At 39.4% G+C, this 20,510-nt stretch overlaps 1 protein-coding gene across 9 annotated transcripts in view; it reads right to left on the reverse strand.

The window, feature by feature from the left end:
* Nucleotides 1-20,510, reverse strand: part of NBEA (neurobeachin) — a 672,061-nt gene that overhangs the window by 41,467 nt on the left and 610,084 nt on the right. For all 9 annotated transcript variants that reach the window (XM_086329378.1, XM_086329374.1, XM_086329377.1 and 6 more), the window contains one exon: nt 1,907-2,074. In XM_086329378.1, the coding sequence (XP_086185504.1) occupies nt 1,907-2,074 (168 nt within the window). The remainder of the gene's footprint in view (nt 1-1,906; nt 2,075-20,510) is intronic.

Below are 20,510 nucleotides of genomic sequence, written 5' to 3' on the forward strand. Positions count from 1 at the left end.
TTAAAAAGTCTCAATCCTAATTCCATTTCATTTTCCTTTTCTCATTTATCTCTTTGTTCTCATTTAAATATGCTCAGTCACTCAGTTGTGTCTAACTCTTTTCGACCCTATAGACTGGGGCCTGCTAGGCTCCTCTGTCTGTAGGATTTTCCCAGTGAGAATACTGGAGAGGTTTGCCATTTCCTTCTTCAATTTAAGTTGGAAAGATCTGCTATTTTCAGTCAATTTTAATGCTGCTATGTTCTTTCATTATGCACAATATGCTTAAAATATTTTTATTTTGCTCAAGATGATCAACTTGCAACTTAAGGACAGCATATTATAATGGGTGGAATGTACACTAAGATATTCAGGAGCAAAAATGTTTATGATATTTAAAAGTCAATAAACAATCTGGAGTTGGTCTTGCCATAAAAGGATAAGCTACTGTAATTCTTTTCTTTTTCTGATTCTAAAGGTACTGGTTCTGAAAAGAAAATATAGTGGTAAGGCATTTATAGCACTGAGTATATGTTAAGGGTACATTATTAAGAGAATAATTAAGCTCAGAATTAGAATTCCCAGTTGTGAACAAACTAATCAGATTATTTTGTAGACAAAATCCCTTATTTCACCTACAAATGTTCAAGTATCTGGCTCTTTTCTCACTCATCCCTTCTCTGTCCCTATCTCCTTCTTCCAGCTTCAGGCAATAATTCCATTTCCTTGTGCATACAACATGGTAGAACACTACACCTAATAATATGCTTGCAATGTGTTCTCCAAATATTTAGCCCCAAGGGCTCAATGATCAAGGAGCATGAGGCTCTTCCCTTCCCTCTCCTCTTCTCTGCTTGAAGCCATACAAATAGAGTCATTTTATCTTTATAGAAGTCTGTAAGAAATAACTTTATGGATGCAAATTTTTCTTTTAGAGCTTTATTTCCCAAATCTATGAGTTTTCCACCTCTAAAATTAAAAAATAAAAAAATAAAAAAGCATCCTAGTGACTGGAAATGTAGAAATGATTGCTTGTTTTGCATAGAGCAGATGGCAGATATCTGGTAGAATGGAAGACTGAGATACAGCTTCCTTGAAGCGAGACTCATCTAGCAGCTGTTGCATCTTCACTCTTTACACCTATCTGAAATAATTTTGTGCAACGTACAAGTGATTTAAATAATATATTTTATGAATATTTTCATAAAATATACTTATACACAAACTATAGCATATAATTCCCAACTGTTAGCTATAAAATTTCAGGTTGAGAATGTGCAGGAATAACATACTATAATCTCATCTATTTTACTGATGCATTTTTTGAGTATTTCGTCTAGCAGGCTGTAGTTCTGCTTTTATTAAAAAAAAATAGGTATTGGCAGGTTATTTTAATGTGAACTATTCATATTTAAATATTCAATGCTGCTGCTGCTGCTGCTAAGTTGCATCAGTCATGTCCAACTCTGTGTGATCCCATAGACAGCAGCCCACCAGGCTCCCCCGTCCCTGGAATTCTCCAGGCAAGAACACTGGAGTGGGTTGCCATTTCCTTCTCCAATGCATGAAAATGAAAAGTGAAAGTGAAGTCGCTCAGTCATGTCTGACCCTCAGCAACCCCATGGACTGCAGAGGTTTCTTTAATTTATAACACATAAGGCATTAAGCATTTCAATGAAGACGCTGAAATAAAATAAAAGAGGGATACTAAAGTGCACTGTATATGTCTGCATTTCAGAAAGGAACTACATGGTAGCCTCATTACTTGTTTTGACATACAACACTCACTTTTCCACATTTGTCAAGAACTTGAAATCTATGTTTTATAAAATTTACATTGGAAGGAGATTTATGCAGGAGATGGAAAGCCAAGTTTGTGTTGAAGGGCGGCAGAAATTTTCAGAATCATATCCAACTTATTACCTACCTCCCTCAGCACAGGGTCAGTGATACTGTCCAGGTTCACAGAGCCTTCATAGGTTAGGTAGTGAAAAACATTCAGAGCCCGGACTGCTTCCGGTCCTCTCTGCTTGTATCCAAATACAAGGTCAATCCACTGATGGAGTTGGCAAGAAACAAATTCACTTTCCAGGGCCTGAATCAGTCAGGAAAGAGATAAAGAGACCATGAAAATTTAGTAAATCTCCATTCTTAACTTGAAATATTCTATATAAATAAGTAGAATTCATTCTTTGCCCTCCTGTATTTCACCTCTATGTGTCAGACCTATTCTTAGAAATGACAAAGTACAATCTCTAATAAAACACAGACCTAAAAGAAAATTTTCTTTTTAACTATTAAACATACTCTTGACTTAACTGAATATGTGATATAAATTTTAACATTAAATAGATTTCTTTAAAAAGACACATTCATGTTTAAAAGGAATTTGAATTGCCTGTTTTAGTGCCATGCATAATAATTTCATTTTTAATTTTTAACCATTAGTCTCAAAGTAAACAATTTAATTAGAAACTTTGATATATATTTACTTTCCTGCCCAAAGTCTTCAAATTTACGTCTACATTACTAAAAGGGAATGACCTGATATGAGTTAACTCTGCTATTATACTGTTTAGGAACCGCTGGGTAATTTGGGGTATTTGCTAGCCAGTGGGAAATGAATGCAAATTACTGAGAGTTAGGGACTATAAGAAACTTCCAGAAAGAGTCAGGAAAAAAAAAGAGGCCTTTTCATTTCCTGAGAAGCCATCCAAGCGTCACAGAGGTGCCCTGGTAGGTAGGCATGCAGCCCTGTCGCAGCCGTAGTAGAGCAGTGGCCATCACAGTGCGGCTCACTATGCCTCTCACCTCCCACCCTCGCTCATCATCAGCTTCTTACTGATTTGAAGGGCACACCGATTTCAGCAACATGAGGAAAAAGCTGTAGCACTACCTTCTTAAATTTCAACTATGCAAAGCCACAGAAAACAATTTTTGCAATTACAGCTGTAACTAAATATGTGAATGAAGTCATTCTTTGGCTGCATGCCCCCTGATTTCGAAGGCGTTGAAACCAGCTTGGAATTCAATTAATAAATGGTTTCTTAAATTAGCCCTTTGATAATTATATTTCATTTTTTTAATCTAAAAAATATCTGAACGATACTTTTCAACTTTTCCTGTGATCACGTTTTTAAAAAATAGTTTATTTATTTACTTATTTTGCCTGTGCTGGGTCTTTGTTGCTGTGTGGCCTTTTCTCCAGTGGCAGCGAGGGGGTGCTACCCTCTAGTTATGATGAGTGGACTTCTCACTGTGGTGGCTTCTCCTGTCGCCAAGCACGGGCTCTAGGGCGTGTGGGCTTCAGCAGTTCTGGCTCCCGGGCTCTAGAGCACAGGTTCAGTAGTTGCGGTGCCCGGGCTTAGTTGCTCTGAGGCATCTGGGATCGTCTTGGATCAGGGATCAAACCTGTGTCTCCTGCATTGGCAGGTGGATCCTGGATCACATTTAACTAGTAACCTATTCCCATCAAACTCCCTTTTTATTTATTTCAAAAATTTTGGTATTTTGTTTATACCAGTGATTATGAATGTTTCTCTTTCAGAAATATAAACAGATATTTTAAAAGGATAGCTTTCATACTAAAACTAAACTGAATTTCTATTCTCTGTATCTCACTGGACAAAATAGTTCGGACTAGAGAACAAGAAAAGGGACGAAAATACAAAAGATACATTGGTTACAATCCCATAATGATTATGTCTATCACATTGGTTTGGTCAATTTGTATAAATGAGAAGACAGTAATTATTCAGTGCATGTGCAATAAATGAAAGGAAGAAAAAAAAAAGAATAAATGGAGGTTCATTATAGAGTAGCTATTGCACAAATCTGTTCACTGGAAGTCAAACAGTAGTGAAATTCTTTAAAGGAAGATCTTACCAACATAATTACATAATTAGCTCAGCAGTGACCATTTCAAATCAATCTTGTAGAGACTACTAGACATATTTGGAAGAAAGGGTCAATGAAATTTACTGCATTTGAATAAAAAAATTATTGAACTAAATGCCTAATGCAACTATGAGGGGTGAAAGCAATAATCACTGTTCCCTAATTTGAGTTTTAAAACATTTATTTAGCATCTCCAACTGCTTCTTTCATTTTCCTCTGCCATGGGCAATGCTATAGTGTTTAATGTTTCTCCTTTTGTTTGCATGTGTCTTTATAAAACATTACACACGTAATTTTTTTTTTTACATTTTTTTTACACACAAACATTTTTTTGGTGTGTATTTTTGACTCACAAAAATGGAGTGGGGTTACAGATTTCATTGTTTCTTACTTTCTTCACTTAGCCTTGTTTTTTAGGATCTAGCTGTGTGGCTAGGCATAGCGAATCCACTGTTTTCAGGGGCTGCTCAGAACTTCCCCAGCAGTGAGCACTAGACTGCCTCCAATGTGCTGTGACACAATGCTCTGTGACGAACGCCCACTCCTGCATCCCTGTCTGACTCTTTATGAGAATTTCTTGGGACTCATAAGCTGGAGCAGGACTGATACATCCCTGCACTAGATATGCATAAACTGAGTCTGAGTCATCAGTGTAGATTGGCTGTTTCTGTCCACTCCCTCAAGCAGTGCATGAAGGTGTGTCTACATGGCCACATCCCCACTGACAACTGGGATTGTCCAGGAGCTTAATATTAGCCTGTGTACAGATTCAGAACAGTATCTCACTGCTGTTACAATTTGTTTTCCTCTGATTACTGAGGGGTTTGACATGTTTTTTAATATGCTGTCAGCCATTTGGGTTTCCTCTTCAGTACATTTTCTGTTCATGCTTTTTGCCCATTCTTTTCTGAAAGTTCCTGTCTTTACGTTTTTTTTTTCCCAGAAATTCTTTATATATTTCAGGTAGTAGTTTGTTGGCATCAAATTTTGCAATGCATTCTCCCAAAGGTCACATGTCTATTAACTTTATCCATGTTGTTCTTTGTTGAATAGAAATTCTTAATTTGGAAACAACAAACCTTTTTTCTTTATGTTTATGATCTTGGGATTTTGTTTTAAAGTAACTAAAATAACTTTCTATATTCTGATGTGTCAGCTGTGTTATATTTATGGTTTTACTTTTCATATGCATGCATGCATGCAATAAGTTGCTTCAGTCATGTCCAACTCTGCAACCCTACGGACTGCAGCCTGCCAGGCTCCTCTGTACATGAAATTCTCCAGGCAAGAATATTGGAGTGGGTAGACGTGTTCTCCTTCAGGGGATCTTCTCAACCCAGGGACTGAACCTGTGTCTCTTACATCTACCTGAGTTGGTAGGTGGGTTCTTTACCATTAGGGTAGCCTGGGAAGCCCTACTTTTCACATACTGGCCTTTAATCTATCTAGAGTTCAATTTCACTATATGTGGCATTAGATCAGTTCAGTTCAGTTGCTCAGTGGTGTCCAACTCTTTGCAACCCCGTAGACTGAAGCATGCCAGGCTTCCCTGTCCATCACCAACTCCCGGAGCTTGCTCAAACTCATGTCCATTGAGTCGATGATGTCATCCAACCATCTCATCCTTTGTTGTCCCCTTCTCCTCCTTCCTTCAATCTTTCCCAGCATCAGGGTCTTTTCCAACAAGTCAGCTCTTTGCATCTGGGGGCCAAAGTATTGGAGTTTCAGCCTCAGCATCAGTCCTTCCAATGAATATTCAGGACTGATTTCCTTTAGGATGGACTGGTTGGATCTCCTTGCAGTCCAAGGAACTCTCAAGAGTCTTCTCCAACATCACAGTTCAAAAGCATCAATTCTTTGGCACTCAGCTTTCTTTACAGTCCAACTCTCACATCCATACGAGAAAAAACCATAAAACTGGAAAACTGGAAAAACCATAGCTTTAGACTAGACAGACTTTGTTGGCAAAGTAATGTCTCTGCTTTTTAATATGCTGTAGAGATCCAGTATAATTTTTGTTACTATAGTAAGTCAGTTTTTCCAATACCATCTATTAAACAAACACACTTTTCTTAAGCAATGTGCACTGTCATCTTTAATGCTTGTATATTTGAAACAAAGATATAAAACTTCTGTTGTTTAGTTAATATAATATTCTTCCTAATAGAAAAAGCAATACAACCCTTCTTCCCTTTTGCTTTTTCCCTCTTCTATCTATCATCTACCCACCTATGTTCCCACCCTGACATTTATCTGTCTAGACATGTGTGTGTCCCCAGCTCTTTGAACCTTTTAGTTCTACTGTTATCTTAATTTATCTTTATGTCTTAGATATCTTAATATCTGGTAGATTCATCCTTTTAAGAGCCAGCTAAGCTATTTGTGGACCTTTATTCCTCCCTGTGGGCTTTACTGGTGGCTCAGTGGCAAAGAATACACCTGCCAATGCAGGAGACCTGGGTTCAATCCCTGGTCGGGAAGATCCCCTGAAGAAGGAAATGGTGATCCACTCCAGTATTCTTGCCTGGGAAACCCCATGGACAGAAGGAGCCTGGAGGGCTACTTCCATGGAGTAATAAAAGAGTCAGACATGACTTAGTGACAAAGCAACAACAATTCTTTCTTGTAACTTTCACAATAAGTGTATAGATACATCAAAATAATTTTGATTGGGATTATGATAAATTTATAGGTTAATCTGAGAAAATCGGTATTAGGTTTTCCCATCCATGGTCTCAGAATGTCTCTTTATTTAAACAGATAATTTTCTAAGTACTTTGTTACATACAGAAGTTAGTATTTTCTCTATAAAGTGTGGTGTCCCAAGGACAAAAAAACAGAAACAAAAACAAAAACAAACCAAGGAGGGCCTTGGGATGTAGGAATGGAAAAAACCAGACCCTATCATCCTTCCCTCCCCATGCTGTTAACTATTAATGAATTTCAAGTCCTCCTGAGCAGTATAACCTGTCTCCCTTCCTACCCCATCAGTTCAGTTCAGTTCAGTCGCTCAGTTGTGTCCAACTCTCTGCAACCCCATGAACCGCAGCACGCCAGGCCTCCCTGTCCATCACCCTACGCCATAGGGAGAAGGTATTTGCCTTAGTCTTCCCCCACCCAGTATACGTGCCTCATACAATCAGCACATGATCCTCAAGACCCCTATCCTGCTCCCTTGTACCCTGGCTCTAAAAATGGACTAAGGACACCTGTTCAACGTTGGCTCTCCCTTGAGCTAGCTGGCTGTTCCAACAGCATCTTCCACTTTAATAAACTTTATTCCCTCTCATTCTGTTTCGTGTCTGGAAATTCTTTTCCAACCCACGCATAGACCACAACATAAAGGACATGGGTAACTCTGGTTAAGTTAATTCCCAGGAAGTTTGTAAATTTTGATACAATTATAATATTTTAAAAATTATATTTTAAACTCAGTTATAGATGATGTAGTAAAATGATATTGATGTCTATAAATTGATCATGTTCCTGGTGACTCTTACTAGTTAATATCTTTATTTTTTCTTATAGAATTGTTTTCAACTTTGAGAACTATATTAAACAGTGGTGACATGGGATATCACTATCTTTTCTCTGATCTTAAAAGGGTCAATGCAAAAAAAAAAAAAGGGTCAATGCACACACACACATTTAACATAGATTTAGAGTTACTGGGTTTTAGATTATTATTACTTAGAATGATATTATTACCCATAGTTTTCACACTTATATCCATACATGAATCAGCCCTATTAATTTTTTCCTTTCCTTCCCTTTAACTACTTTGGAATCAAGATCCCAGTAGTCTCATAAAATGAGCTGAATCGCTTGTTATGTTTTCTAGAATTGTTAGGGGAAGAACACTGACTGAAACGGCCCTTTAGTAACCATTCGCATGAGTTGTTTTATGACAGGAGATCCTGGTAAGGAATACAGAACTAATAAGCCACCACCAACCAGAAGAGTTTGGGAAAGGTCAAAAGGAGACACCACAAGTCCGTCCACTTTCCAGAATCCCTCTCACTAGCATCCATCTTGGCTGAAAAATGCGTGAGCCACCAGGAAAGACTCTGAATTAGAATGATTGGCCAAAGACCACACAGAAACTAATCCCATCACCATAAAACCCTAGACTGCGAGCCACGCGGCAGAGCTGTTCTCCTGGGTTCCCTTACCCTACTGCTCTCCACCCAGGTGCCCTTTCCCAAAAAAATCTCTTGCTTTGTCAGCACATGTGTCTCCTCGGACAATTCATTTCCGAGTGTTAGACAAGAGCCCAGTTTCGGGCCCTGAAAGGGGTCCCCCTTTCCTGCAACAGAATAATCTGCCTAAGAAAGGAATTCTTTATCTCTTAAAAATTTGGTAGAATTCACCTATAAAATAATATGGCCTTGGATATTCTGGGGGCTGGAAAGATTTACTATTTAAATTTCTTTAAGGTTTGTAAGGTCTTCTGGTGCCAATTTTGACATGTGATATTTTTCCTTATATTTATCCATTTCATCTCAGTTTTCAAACTTATTAGCTCATGGCTCTCTACAAAAATCTTTAATTACATTAAAAAATTCTATGCCTGTACTTACTTACCCTATTCTATACATTAGATAGTTGAGTCAATTAATAAAGAAACAATAACTAATTTAGCCTCAGGTTTTTTTTTGGGGGGGGGTTATAAAATTAAATGACAAAGGAATAATCAGGTAACAGATTAAACAGACGGTCTTACAGATTGTCTTGCTAATCACTGCAAGAAAAAGAAAAGAAAATCCAGTCAAAACACTTAAAAGTTAAGTCTGGTTCTAAATCAAATGTGTATCTAAGAACCGAATTTTAGATATCACATAATTAAAGCATAAAGACCTATCTAAAGTTGAAGCCTGACACTGAGATTAACTGAACTTTGAACAGTATTAATCTGTTAGTAAATACATGCTATATCTACTTATTTGTTCTCTTTAGAACTGTGTTTTCATGCATGAACCTATTTTGGACTTTGAAACAAGATTTTATTGCAAACACAATTGAAAAACAGAAAGAAATACTTGATTACTAAGCTATTAGGGTTATAATGGTCTTAATAGCTTGTTTTACTCTCTCCTTGCATATCTAAAAGCAGAAGCAATTGCTTTAAGCCCAGATAAACCAATTCCCAATCCATAATTCTACCCTGGGGATCTGAGAGGAAGGAAATAAAGAGTGAGATTTGAACCAGAGAGGATATCTCTTAGATGAATAATAGTTACCTAATTCTAATTTCCATATTGTCCCGTGGATATTAGATTGCACAGAACTCTTTCTCTGGTAGGTTTAGGACAAAGCAGTTCAGAAACTTATGAAAAAGGAAACGAGGCTAGTGGAATTAACTGTGAGGAGAGAATGTTATTTTCTTCAGAATTCTTCTATTTAAGAATATCGAATTTCTATTTCTTCTTCTAGACTAGAAGAGGAACATTTCCCAGCCCTTTCTTGTATTGCCTCAAAAATCTGCTTCTGATGCTGGAAAATCTAACCAGATAGAGTTGCATATATACTGGTGGACAACGACAAATTCATATTGCTACTTCTTCTGTAGTGTCTATGCTGGCTTCTCTTCATGATTAAATTGAAGTTATAGTAATGACATAGCGAAAGACTTATTTATTTTTTGGCTGCACCATGCAGCTTGCAGGATCTTAGTTCTGAAACCAGGGACTGTAATTATTTTAAATAAACATAACATCTGTTCAATTGCTAAATCGTGTCCAGGTCTTTGAGACTCCATGGACTGCAGCATTCCAGGCTTCCCTGTCCATTGTCTCTCAGTTTGCTCAAATTCACGTCCATTGAGTCGGTGATGCTATTTAACAATCTCATCCTCTGCCACCCCCTTCTCCTTTTGCCTTCAATCTTTCCTAGCATCAGGGTCTTTTCCAATGAGTTGGGTCTTTGCATCAGGTGACCAAAGTATTGGAACTTCAGCATCAGTCCTTCCAATGAATATTCAGGATTGATATCCTTTAGGATTGACTGGTTTGATCTCCATGCTGTCCAAGGGACTCTCAAGTCTTCTCCTACACAATTTGAAAGCATCAATTCTTCAGCGTTCGGCTTTCTTTATGATCCAACTTTCACATCTGTAGATGACTACTGGAAAAACCATAGCTTTGACGATATGGACCTCTGTCGGCAAAGTGATATCTCTGCTTTTTAATATGCTGTCTAGGTATGTTATAGCTCTCCTTCCAATGAGCAACTGTTTTTTAGTTTCATGGCTGCAGTCATCGTCGGCAGTGCTTTTGAAGCCCAAGAAAATAAACTTTGCCACTGTTTCCACTTTTCTTCCTTCCATTTGCCATGAAGCGATGAGTTTGTTTTAAATGTTTATTTTGGAGGGCTTAAATTATTCTCTTACTTGATTGCTTTCTGGGTGTATAATGCACTGCATTATTTTCCATTCCTGCTAGCATGGTCCTAGCCTGAGCTCTCACTGCTCTCCACATGGGCTACTGTCAGCCTCTGACCTCCTCCTCCACTCCAGGTCCTGCACCCTGCTGGCAGAACAGATTTCTGAAACTATCAGCTCTTACTGTCATTCTTGATTTCAAATCTTCCAAGGCTCCTCCTAGCAAAACACATTCAGTGTAAACTTTCCCTGACCCCTAAGACCTTTCAAACCTTGATCCCACCCTCTCCCACTATTTCTTTAGGCTTCTAGATACAAATCCTTGGCTCCAGCAGCATAATTTACAGCCCTGGGCACATAGCAGCTGGTATGACCTCTGAACCTCTGTTGATCCTTTCCCCTTAACATGAAAGCATTTCATCCTGCTGCTGCTTTTTCAAGTCCGAGACATCCTCACTCAAGTCCAATGTTCATTTTCTGAGTTCTCCACCTCAGTCTATGAAGTCTTTTATGAATTTTTATGACACTTATCATGAGTACCCTCTTGTTTAATGTAGTAAATAATGCATACAAATTTACTTGTGAAAATCAATTTGCATATAAATTGTAAAGTGCTAGACAAAGGAATGGGGTTATTACTGATTAACACTTAATTGTTTCAAACAGGCCGCACGCACTACATCCTCAATTAGAATCAAAGCATTTGGAATGTAGAGACTGTGTCTAATACTTCTATTCCATTTCCTATAGCTCCTAATCAGCATTAAATAATAAATATTTATCGGGTGATTATTTAAACTATGGGAAAGATGTGTTGGTCACCAAAAGAAGGAAGGAATGTCAGGAAGTGAGGGTGAGTGGGAAAGAAATTCATTCACTCATTCAACAAATACTGATTTATGATCTGTGATGTGCCAGACATTACTGCAGATCTTAGGATTAGAGCCAAAATCCTTGTCAGAGAGAGACTGACTAAGACCAAGATTATTAGTGAGATGGAGTGTATGTCGAGAGGTGATAAATGTTAAGGGAAAAAGAAAGTCAAGAGATATGTATGGATGGGAAGCGGATTGCTGATTTAGAGCAGGTAGTCATAGAAAGTGTCCTTGAGTTTGTGACAATTAAGGACTACAAGGAGGAAGTGAACTGTAAGGGCATCTGAAGGAAGAAGATCTCAACCAGGGGGACCATTCATTCATTCATCATTTATTCATTCCATATGGAGCACCTCTTATGTAACAGGAAGTGTCCCCAGGGAGACTTCAACAAACAAGGCAAGATCTCTGACCTCCAGCACATCCCACTGAAATGCAAATAATCAAAGTGAGCCAGGTCCCAACCTACAGCCCACCTACTGCATGCCAGGCGCCAGCCTTGAAGGATATACAGATGGATAAGTAAGGCATGTATTTAAAAACGATCACAGTTTGGTAGAAGATAAACATGTTGACTTGGGCTTTTCCTGATGCTCAAATTTCTGTTAAACCTGATAGGCACTAACCCCGCCCCCCTACCCCGGCCCATTCTCCCCTTCCCCTCATCCTAGAAAGGAGCACCAAAATGCGGTGGCTCTCTCTTCGCTGCTCTAGCCATTATGACTCTGTACACCTGGCTCCCAACCTTTCTTTATCTGACTCTGTGAGACTAGAGAAATCTGAAGGAAAATGGCCACTGCAAGGAAGTTGCAGAGGGAAACTGTTGGCTCTAACTTAAAAATTCTCCAGAGCTGATCAGTTTCTTTCTACCTTCACGGCTACTGTGCTGGCCCAAGTCACCATCCCCGCTCCCAGTACCTCCAACAGATGTGCCTGATGCTACCCTGTGCCTGAAGAATTCATTCCCATAACTGCAGCCTGAGAGATCCTCTCAGAACACAGGTAAAATCTGACATCCACTTCCATATTTGTGATCCCTGTGCCTTGCGCTACTTCTTTTTTTCCACAGTACTGATCACCTGCTAAAACACCAGGTACCTTACTTATTAATTTCTGTTTATGGTCCATCTCTCTTTGATCGAGAGTAAGCTCTATGAGGGCAGAGATCTCTCTCTGTTCATTGGTACTATACCCCAAACACGCAAAATAGCACCTGGAGCTCTCAGAAGTTACCTGCTGACTGAGCGCTGACTGAGCCTGTCTGTTTACTCGTGTGGGTTCCTAGCTAGAGGGTGACCTTCTGAATGGCCACTGGCTCTGCTGCTCACACTTATGGCTCCAGAGCCCAGGGCAGTGTGAAGACTGGGGTAAATGAAGGGATCCCTAAATCAGGCTTTACTCTAGCTTGATGTAGAGTACGATTCATGAGCACATCTTCTCTGTGTTTTCCATCCTTGTTCAGAGCTGGTTCTCAACAAAGGTTACATGACCCGCAAACCCCCAGTTCTCAGAGATAAGGATGCTCTAAAGCTCCGAGGGATAAGGATACCCTATTCGTCCAGAGTGTCCTGGCTAACAGGTGGCAGGGCGGGCACTCACACACAATGTACCTATCACAATGGTGCTGATTTAGTCACTAAATCATGTCCGACTCTTTGGAACCCATGGACTGTAGGTTCCGCCAGATTCCTCTGTTCATGGGGTTTCCCAGGCAAGAATACTGGAGTGGGTTACCATTCCTTTCTCCAGGGGATCTTTCTGACCCAGGGGGGTTGAGCCTGGGTGTTCTGCATTGCAGGCGGATTCTTAACTGACTGAGCCACTAGGGAAGCCCTATCTATTTTTCAAGACTGCCAGTAATTCTTATGTTACGCTATTTGCTAAACTTCATCTTTGAGCAAGGTACAATATACCCTAAATGCCGATTTTCACCTATTACAAAAGACACTTTATAAAGGATGTAATACATTCAAAGGAGAACGCCATGGCATTGTGCTCTCTGCCTCAGTGCACCGCGCCTGCTCTGCAGACAACCAGGAACACACTGAGTGGAGGGCTGGGGAGATTAGCAGTGCACATCCATGGAAGCCCTTCTTCTAAAACAAATTTTAAGAAAGGGCAGATTATGATTGATGAACCCAGCATTAGGGTAATGTTATCAGAGATACTTTCTATTTCTGCCCTTTGTGAGGAGGTCAGATTATAATCATGTTAGAACTGAACACAGTGCTTTATTAATGTTTCATGAGTGCGTCGGTTGCAATCAGCCTAGCTTCATGTGGATAAATTAAACCGATTCTTGATGTATGAACTCAGTGCACTGAGAATTTATTGAAATGCCTACTCAAAGTGTCTCTATCACTTTTCCAGGTTTGCTAATGAAACCAAATTTTGAATGTCACAGTTCTTCAGTGAAACACAAAGCTTGTCACCATATTTACAAAATACAAACAACTGCAATCAATTATAACTAAAAAAAATGGACTAAAAGAAACATATCATTAAAAAATCCAAGTACTGCTTCATTTAAAAAAAAAATAAGAAAAGGAAATGAAGCTGTCAGGATGTAAAGACTTCTACAAACGCATCAAATGCCTTTTTAATTGTTGGCATAGAATAATGAAACTGATCATTTATAATCAATGATATCTCTTTTTACAACATTATTTTTGTCTACTTTGCCTTGAAGTTGTTAACGACAGCTTGATAGAAGAAGGAGGGAATGTTCCTTTGTATGGATGCAGAATACTAATCCACATGAGAGCTGAAGGCCTTTTGTGGTAATGTGAGTGTCATTTCTTTGGGCTATATGACATTTTCATTTTTTACCTTACGCTCATTACAAAGAACTCCTTCAAATCACTGAAGATAATCCCAGTCCAAGTTATAAATATACTAAAGTACGTTTTCTCTAAACCCATTTCATAAGTACTAAATCCTGTATGAGCTTCAGAGCCAGTATAAAGACAGAAACTTTTAATATTACAAAATAATATTAAAAAATGGATGTTGTATTCATAGAATTCATGGAAAACTCATGAAAATTTAAATATTTCTATATTTTATATTACCACCCAGGCTTTGTATATTATAGAAAGATTCATCAGGTAAATATTTCTTCAGCAAAAAAGAAGAGAGGTAGATAGCTGCTTACGTTTTCCAGTTTTAACACAGATGACTATTTCTTCATAATATCAGTATGATCATTTCCCATCAGTATGATGGGAAAATGGACCAGAAGTTGGAGCAAAGGAAACTATGAACAGAATGCTGTTAAGGAAAACTTCAATTTAAAGAAAAGCAGTACAGGAGACCCTGAGACAGGAGAGCAGTTGTTAGACACACCAGCTACACTTGAAAGGTGTCTGGATAGCTCTGATGCATTGAGAATCTTCCTAGAGGCAGCAGCTTGGGTCTGGCCTTTGGCTCAATTCTGATACACCAAGAATGGTGGCTACAGACACAGAATCTTGCTGATGCGTGTGGTAGCTTTCCCTTTCTAGCCTATAGAGTCCCTTCAAGGAAAACCCAGGTAAAGAAGACCCAGAGAATAACCCGTTCTCAAGCCGCCTACTGTGTGCTGGCTAGGCACTTCCTATAAAGGACTGACTCAACCTGGCACTGCCTCGTCGTGCCTCACAGAACCAAGATGCAGGCAGTTTGACTTTCCCAAATAAGCAGAATTTTGTGTAAAATCTTTCATTCCATGCAGAATAGGTTTAGTTCACAAGCTTTATGATATTCATTAATGCTTCAAAGATACCAAGAATTGTTTTTAAATAGAGAAAAAATATGGTGCTTTGCTTCTTTCATTTCTTCAAGAAACCAAGTTGGAACTTGTCATGTGCTCAGTTGTATTTGCTTCTTTGTGATACTATGAACTGTAGCCCGGCAGGCTCCTCTGTCCATGGAATTTTCCAGGCAAGAATACTGGAGTGGGTTGCCATTTCCTCCTCCAGGGGATCTTTCCAACCCAGCGACTGAACCCGAGTCTCTTTCATGTCCTGCATTAGCAGGCAGATTCTTTACCACTGAGCCACCTATGAACTGGAACTTATTACTTATAATAAATATGTTTTATGCCATTTTCAGAAATGCACATGTATTTATTTCTCATATTTTAGTTATAAAACTTATTCTTTTGGAGAGAGAAAGCAAACGTTTGAGAAACAGTTACTTCACCATATTATACACAATCCTTCTAGTTCCTAGTACACTGAACATGAAGGTTGATAATATGTGTTTACAATGATATTATACAGATTTATTTTGAAGAAGCACTGTATTCTGAAAATAACAAGTGTTGAAGAGGATATGGAGGGACTAGAACAGTCAGTCATACATTGCTAGTAGGAATGCAAGATACACAGTCACTTTGCAAACAGCTAATTTTGTAAAAAGCTAAACATAAATTTACCACATGACTCAGCAATTCTGAATTTTAAGTCTGAATTTTGCAATAAGGAGTTCATGATCTGAGCCACAGTCAGCTCCTGCTCTTGTTTTGGTGACTGTATAGAGCTTCTCCATCTTTGGCTGCAAAGAATATAATCAATCTGATTTCTGTATTGACCATCTGGTGATATCCATGTGTAGAGTCTTCTCTTGTGTTGTTGGAAGAGGGTGTTTCCTATGATCAGTGTGTTCTCTTGGCAAAACTCTATTAGCCTTTGCCCTGCTTCATTTTGTACTCCAAGGCCAAATTTGCCTATTATTCCAGTTATCTCTTGACTTCCTACTTTTGCATTCCAGTCCCCTATAATGAAAATGACATCTTTTCTGGGTGTTAGTTCTATAAGGTCTTGTAGGTCTTCATAGAACTGTTCAACTTCAGCATTAGTGGTTGGGGCATACAACTTAGATTACTGTGATATTTAATGGTTTGTCTTGGAAACAAACAGAGATCATTCTGTCATTTTTGAGATTGCACCCAAGTACTGCATTTCATATTCTTTTGTTGACTATGTGCTACTCCATTTCTTTTAAGGGATTCTTCCCCACAGTAGTAGATATAATGGGCTCCAAAATCACTGCCGATGGTGACTGCAGCCATGAAAGGAAAAGACACTTGCTCCTTGGAAGAAAAGCTATGACCAACTTAGACAGCATATTAAAAGCAGAGACATTACTTTGCCAACAAAGGTCCATCTAATCAAAGCTATGGTTTTTCCAGTAGTCATGTATGGATGTGAGAGCAGGACTATGAAGAAAGCTGAATGCCAAAGAATTGATGCTTTTGCACTGTGGTGTTGGAGAAGACTCTTGAGGGTCCCTTGGACTGCAAGGAGATCCAAGCAGTTAATCCTATAGGAAATCATCCGTGAATATTCATTGGAAGGATTCATGCTGAAGCTGAAACTCCAATACTTTGGCTACCTGATGTGAAGAACTGACTCCCTGGAAAAGACCCTGATGCTGGGAGAGATTGAAGGAAGGAGGAGAAGGGGATGACAGAGGATGAGATGGCTGGATGGCCTCACCGATGTGAGGGACATGAGTTTGAGCAAGTTCCAGAAGTTGGTGATGGACAGGGAGGCCCGCCATGCTGCAGTCCATGGGGTCGCCAATAGTTGGACATGACTGAGTGACTGAACTGAACTGAGCAATTCTATTGCTGGGTATAAACCCCAAAGAAAGGAAAAAAACTTGTCCATATAGAGACGTCCATTGGAATGCTCATAGTAGCATTGTTCCTAACAGCCCCAAAGTGGAAAGAACCCAAAAGTTCACCAGCTGATGAATGGATAAACAAAATGTGGAGTATCGTTATGAAAGAGAGGAACAAAGAATTGATACACACTACAACACGGATAGACCTCAAAAACTGCGCTAAGTGAAAGATGTCAAAAACAAAACAACACATATTATATGGGTCTATTTAAGTAAAATACCAGAAGAGGCAAACCAAGGAAATTGAAAAAAGATTAATGGCTGTCTGGGGTTGGGGGTGGGCACAGGTTCTTTCTGGGGTAAAAGCAATGTTCTAAAATTAGATTTTGGTGATGGTCACAAAACTCGGTAAATATATTAAAAATCATTATACAAGTAAATTTTATGATAAATAATGCTTTTTTATTAAAAGCATTTTAATAAAATGCTTTTTATTTTATTAAATAAAAATACCATTTTTATTTAAATATATATAAGGTATATATATACCTTATATACCATATATAAGGTATTCCCACCTTACAGATGAGACATACGAGGACAAAAGATATCTCATAATTTGCTCAGGGCAATGAAGCTAGTAAATGGGAGAGCTTAAATTCCAGAGCCAGGAAACTTTTAAACCCCAAGTCAATCTCTCTCTAATATAACCACCTGGCACTTATTATGCTTACTCCTTGGAAGGAAAGTTATGACCAACCTAGATAGCATATTAAAAAGCAGAGATATTTGCCAACAAAGGTCCGTCTAGTTAAGGCTATGGTTTTTCCAGTGGTCATGTATGGATGTGAGAGTTGGACTGTGAAGAAGGCTGAGCACCGAAGAATTGATGCTTTTGAACTGTGGTGTTGGAGAAGACTCTTGAGAGTCCCTTGGACTGCAAGGAGATCCAACCAGTCCATTCTAAAGGAGATCAGTCCTGGGTGTTCATTGGAAGGACTGATGCTGAGGCTGTAACTCCAATACTTTGGCCACCTCATGCGAAGAGTTGACTCATTGGAAAAGACTCTGATGCTGGTAGGGATTGGGGGCAGAAAGAGAAGGGGACGACAGAGGATGAGATGGCTGGATGGCATCACCGACTTGATGCATGTGAGTTTGGGTGAACTCTGGGAGAAGGTGATGGACAGGGAGGCCTGGCGTGCTGCAGGTCATGGGGTCACAAAGAGTCGGACAAGACTGAGTGACTGAACTGAACTGAACTGGCACTTATTAATTATCAGTGCCCACATGAAAACCTGTGTTCAATCAGTTCAATCAACAGCACGAGCAAGAGAAAAGTTGGTCCAACAATTTTTGCTACTTTGCTTGCCTGAGTGAAAAGATTTGTTTTATTTCACTAGTTTGGACCTGACTAGACAGCACTAAGCCATGCCTGTGGGGCAACCCAAGATGGGCGGGTCATGGTGGAGAGATTTGACAGAATGTGGTCCACTGGAGAAGGGAATGGCAAACCACTTCAGTATTCTTGCCTTGAGAACCCTATGAACAGTGTGAAAAGGCAAAATGATAGGATACTGAAAGAGAAACTCCCCAGGTCAATAGGTGCCCAGATTGCTACTGGAGATCAGTGGAGAAATAACTCCAGAAAGAATGAAGGGATGGAGCCAAAGCAAAAAGAATTCCAGCTGTGGATGTGACTGGTGATAGAAGCAAGGTCCGATGCTGTAAAGAGCAATATTGCATAGGAACCTGGAATGTCAGGTCCATGAATCAAGGCAAATTGGAAGTGGTCAAACAAGAGATGGCAAGAGTGAATGTCGACATTCTAGGAATCAGCGAACTGAAATGGACTGGAATGGGTGAATTTAACTCAGATGACCATTATATCTACTACTGCGGGCAGGAATCCCTCAGAAGAAATGGAGTGGCCATCATGGTCAACAAAAGAGTCCGAAATGCAGTACTTGGATGCAATCTCAAAAACGACAGAATGATCTCTGTTCGTTTCCAAGGCAAACCATTCAATATCACAGTAATCCAAGTCTATGCCCCAACCAGTAACGCTGAAGAAGCTGAAGTTGAATGGTTCTATGAAGACTTACAAGACCTTTTAGAACTAACACCCCAAAAAGATGTCCTTTTCATTATAGGGGACTGGAATGCAAAAGTAGGAAGTCAAGAAAGACCTGGAGTAACAGGCAAATTTGGCCTTGGAATACGGAATGAAGCAGGGCAAAGACTGATAGAGTTTTGCCGAGAAAATGCACTGGTCATAACAAACACCCTCTTCCAACAACACAAGAGAAGACTCTACACATGGACATCACCAGATGGTCAACACCGAAATCAGATTGATTATATTCTTTGCAGCCAAAGATGGAGAAGCTCTATACAGTCAGCAAAAACAAGACCAGGAGCTGACTGTGGCTCAGACCATGAACTCCTTATTGCCAAATTCAGACTTAAACTGAAGAAAGTAGGGAAAACCACTAGACCATTCAGGTATGACCTAAATCAATTCCCTTATGATTATACAGTGGAAGTGAGAAATAGATTTAAGGGCCTAGATCTGATAGATAGAGTGCCTGATGAACTATGGACTGAGGTTTGTGACACTGTACAGGAGACAGGGATCAAGACCATTCCCATAGAAAAGAAATGCAAAAAAGCAAAATGGCTGTCTGGGGAGGCCTTACAAATAGCTGTGAAAAGAAAAGAAGTGAAAAGCAAAGGAGAAAAGGAACGATATAAGCATCTGAATGCAGAGTTCCAAAGAATAGCAAGAAGAGATAAGAAAGCCTTCTTCAGCGATCAATGCAAAGAAATAGAGGAAAACAACAGAATGGGAAAGACTAGGGATCTCTTCAAGAAAATCAGAGATACCAAAGGAACATTTCATGCAAAGATGAGCTCAATAAAGGACAGAAATGGTATGGACCTAACAGAAGCAGAAGATATTAAGAAGAGATGGCAAGAATACACAGAAGAACTGAACAAAAAAGATCTTCATGACCCAGATAATCACAATGGTGTGATCACTGACATAGAGCCAGACATCCTGGAATGTGAAGTCAAGTGGGCCTTAGAAAGCATCACTACAAACAAAGCTAGTGGAGGTGATGGAATTCCAGTTGAGCTATTCCAAATCCTGAAAGATGATGCTGTGAAAGTGCTACACTCAATATGCCAGCAAATTTGGAAAACTCAGCAGTGGCCACAGGACTGGAAAAGGTCAGTTTTCATTCCAATCCCAAAGAAAGGCAATGCCGAAGAATGCTCAAACTACCGCACAATTGCACTCATCTCACATGCCTATAAAGTAATGCTCAAAATTCTCCAAGCCAGGCTTCAGCAACATGTGAACCGTGAACTTCCTGATGTTCAAGCTGGTTTTAGAAAAGGCAGAGGAACCAGAGATCAAATTGCCAACATCCGCTGGATCATGGAAAAAGCAAGAGAGTTCCAGAAAAGCATCTATTTCTGCTTTATTGACTATGCCAAAGCCTTTGACTGTGTGGATCACAATAAACTATGGAAAATTCTTCAAGAGATATGAATACCAGAACACCTGATCTGCCTCTTGAGAAATTTCTATGCAGGTCAGGAAGCAACAGTTAGAACTGGACATGGAACAACAGACTGGTTCCAAATAGGAAAAGGAGTTCGTCAAGGCTGTATATGGTCACCCTGTTTATTTAACTTATATGCAGAGTACATCATGAGAAATGCTGGACTGGAAGAAACACCAGCTGGAATCAAGATTGCCA

Source organism: Bos grunniens, chromosome 12 (assembly GCF_055505025.1).
Source record: "Bos grunniens cultivar Pamir isolate PY7600 chromosome 12, Bosgru_T2T1.0, whole genome shotgun sequence".
Classification (NCBI taxonomy): Eukaryota; Metazoa; Chordata; class Mammalia; order Artiodactyla; family Bovidae; genus Bos; species Bos grunniens.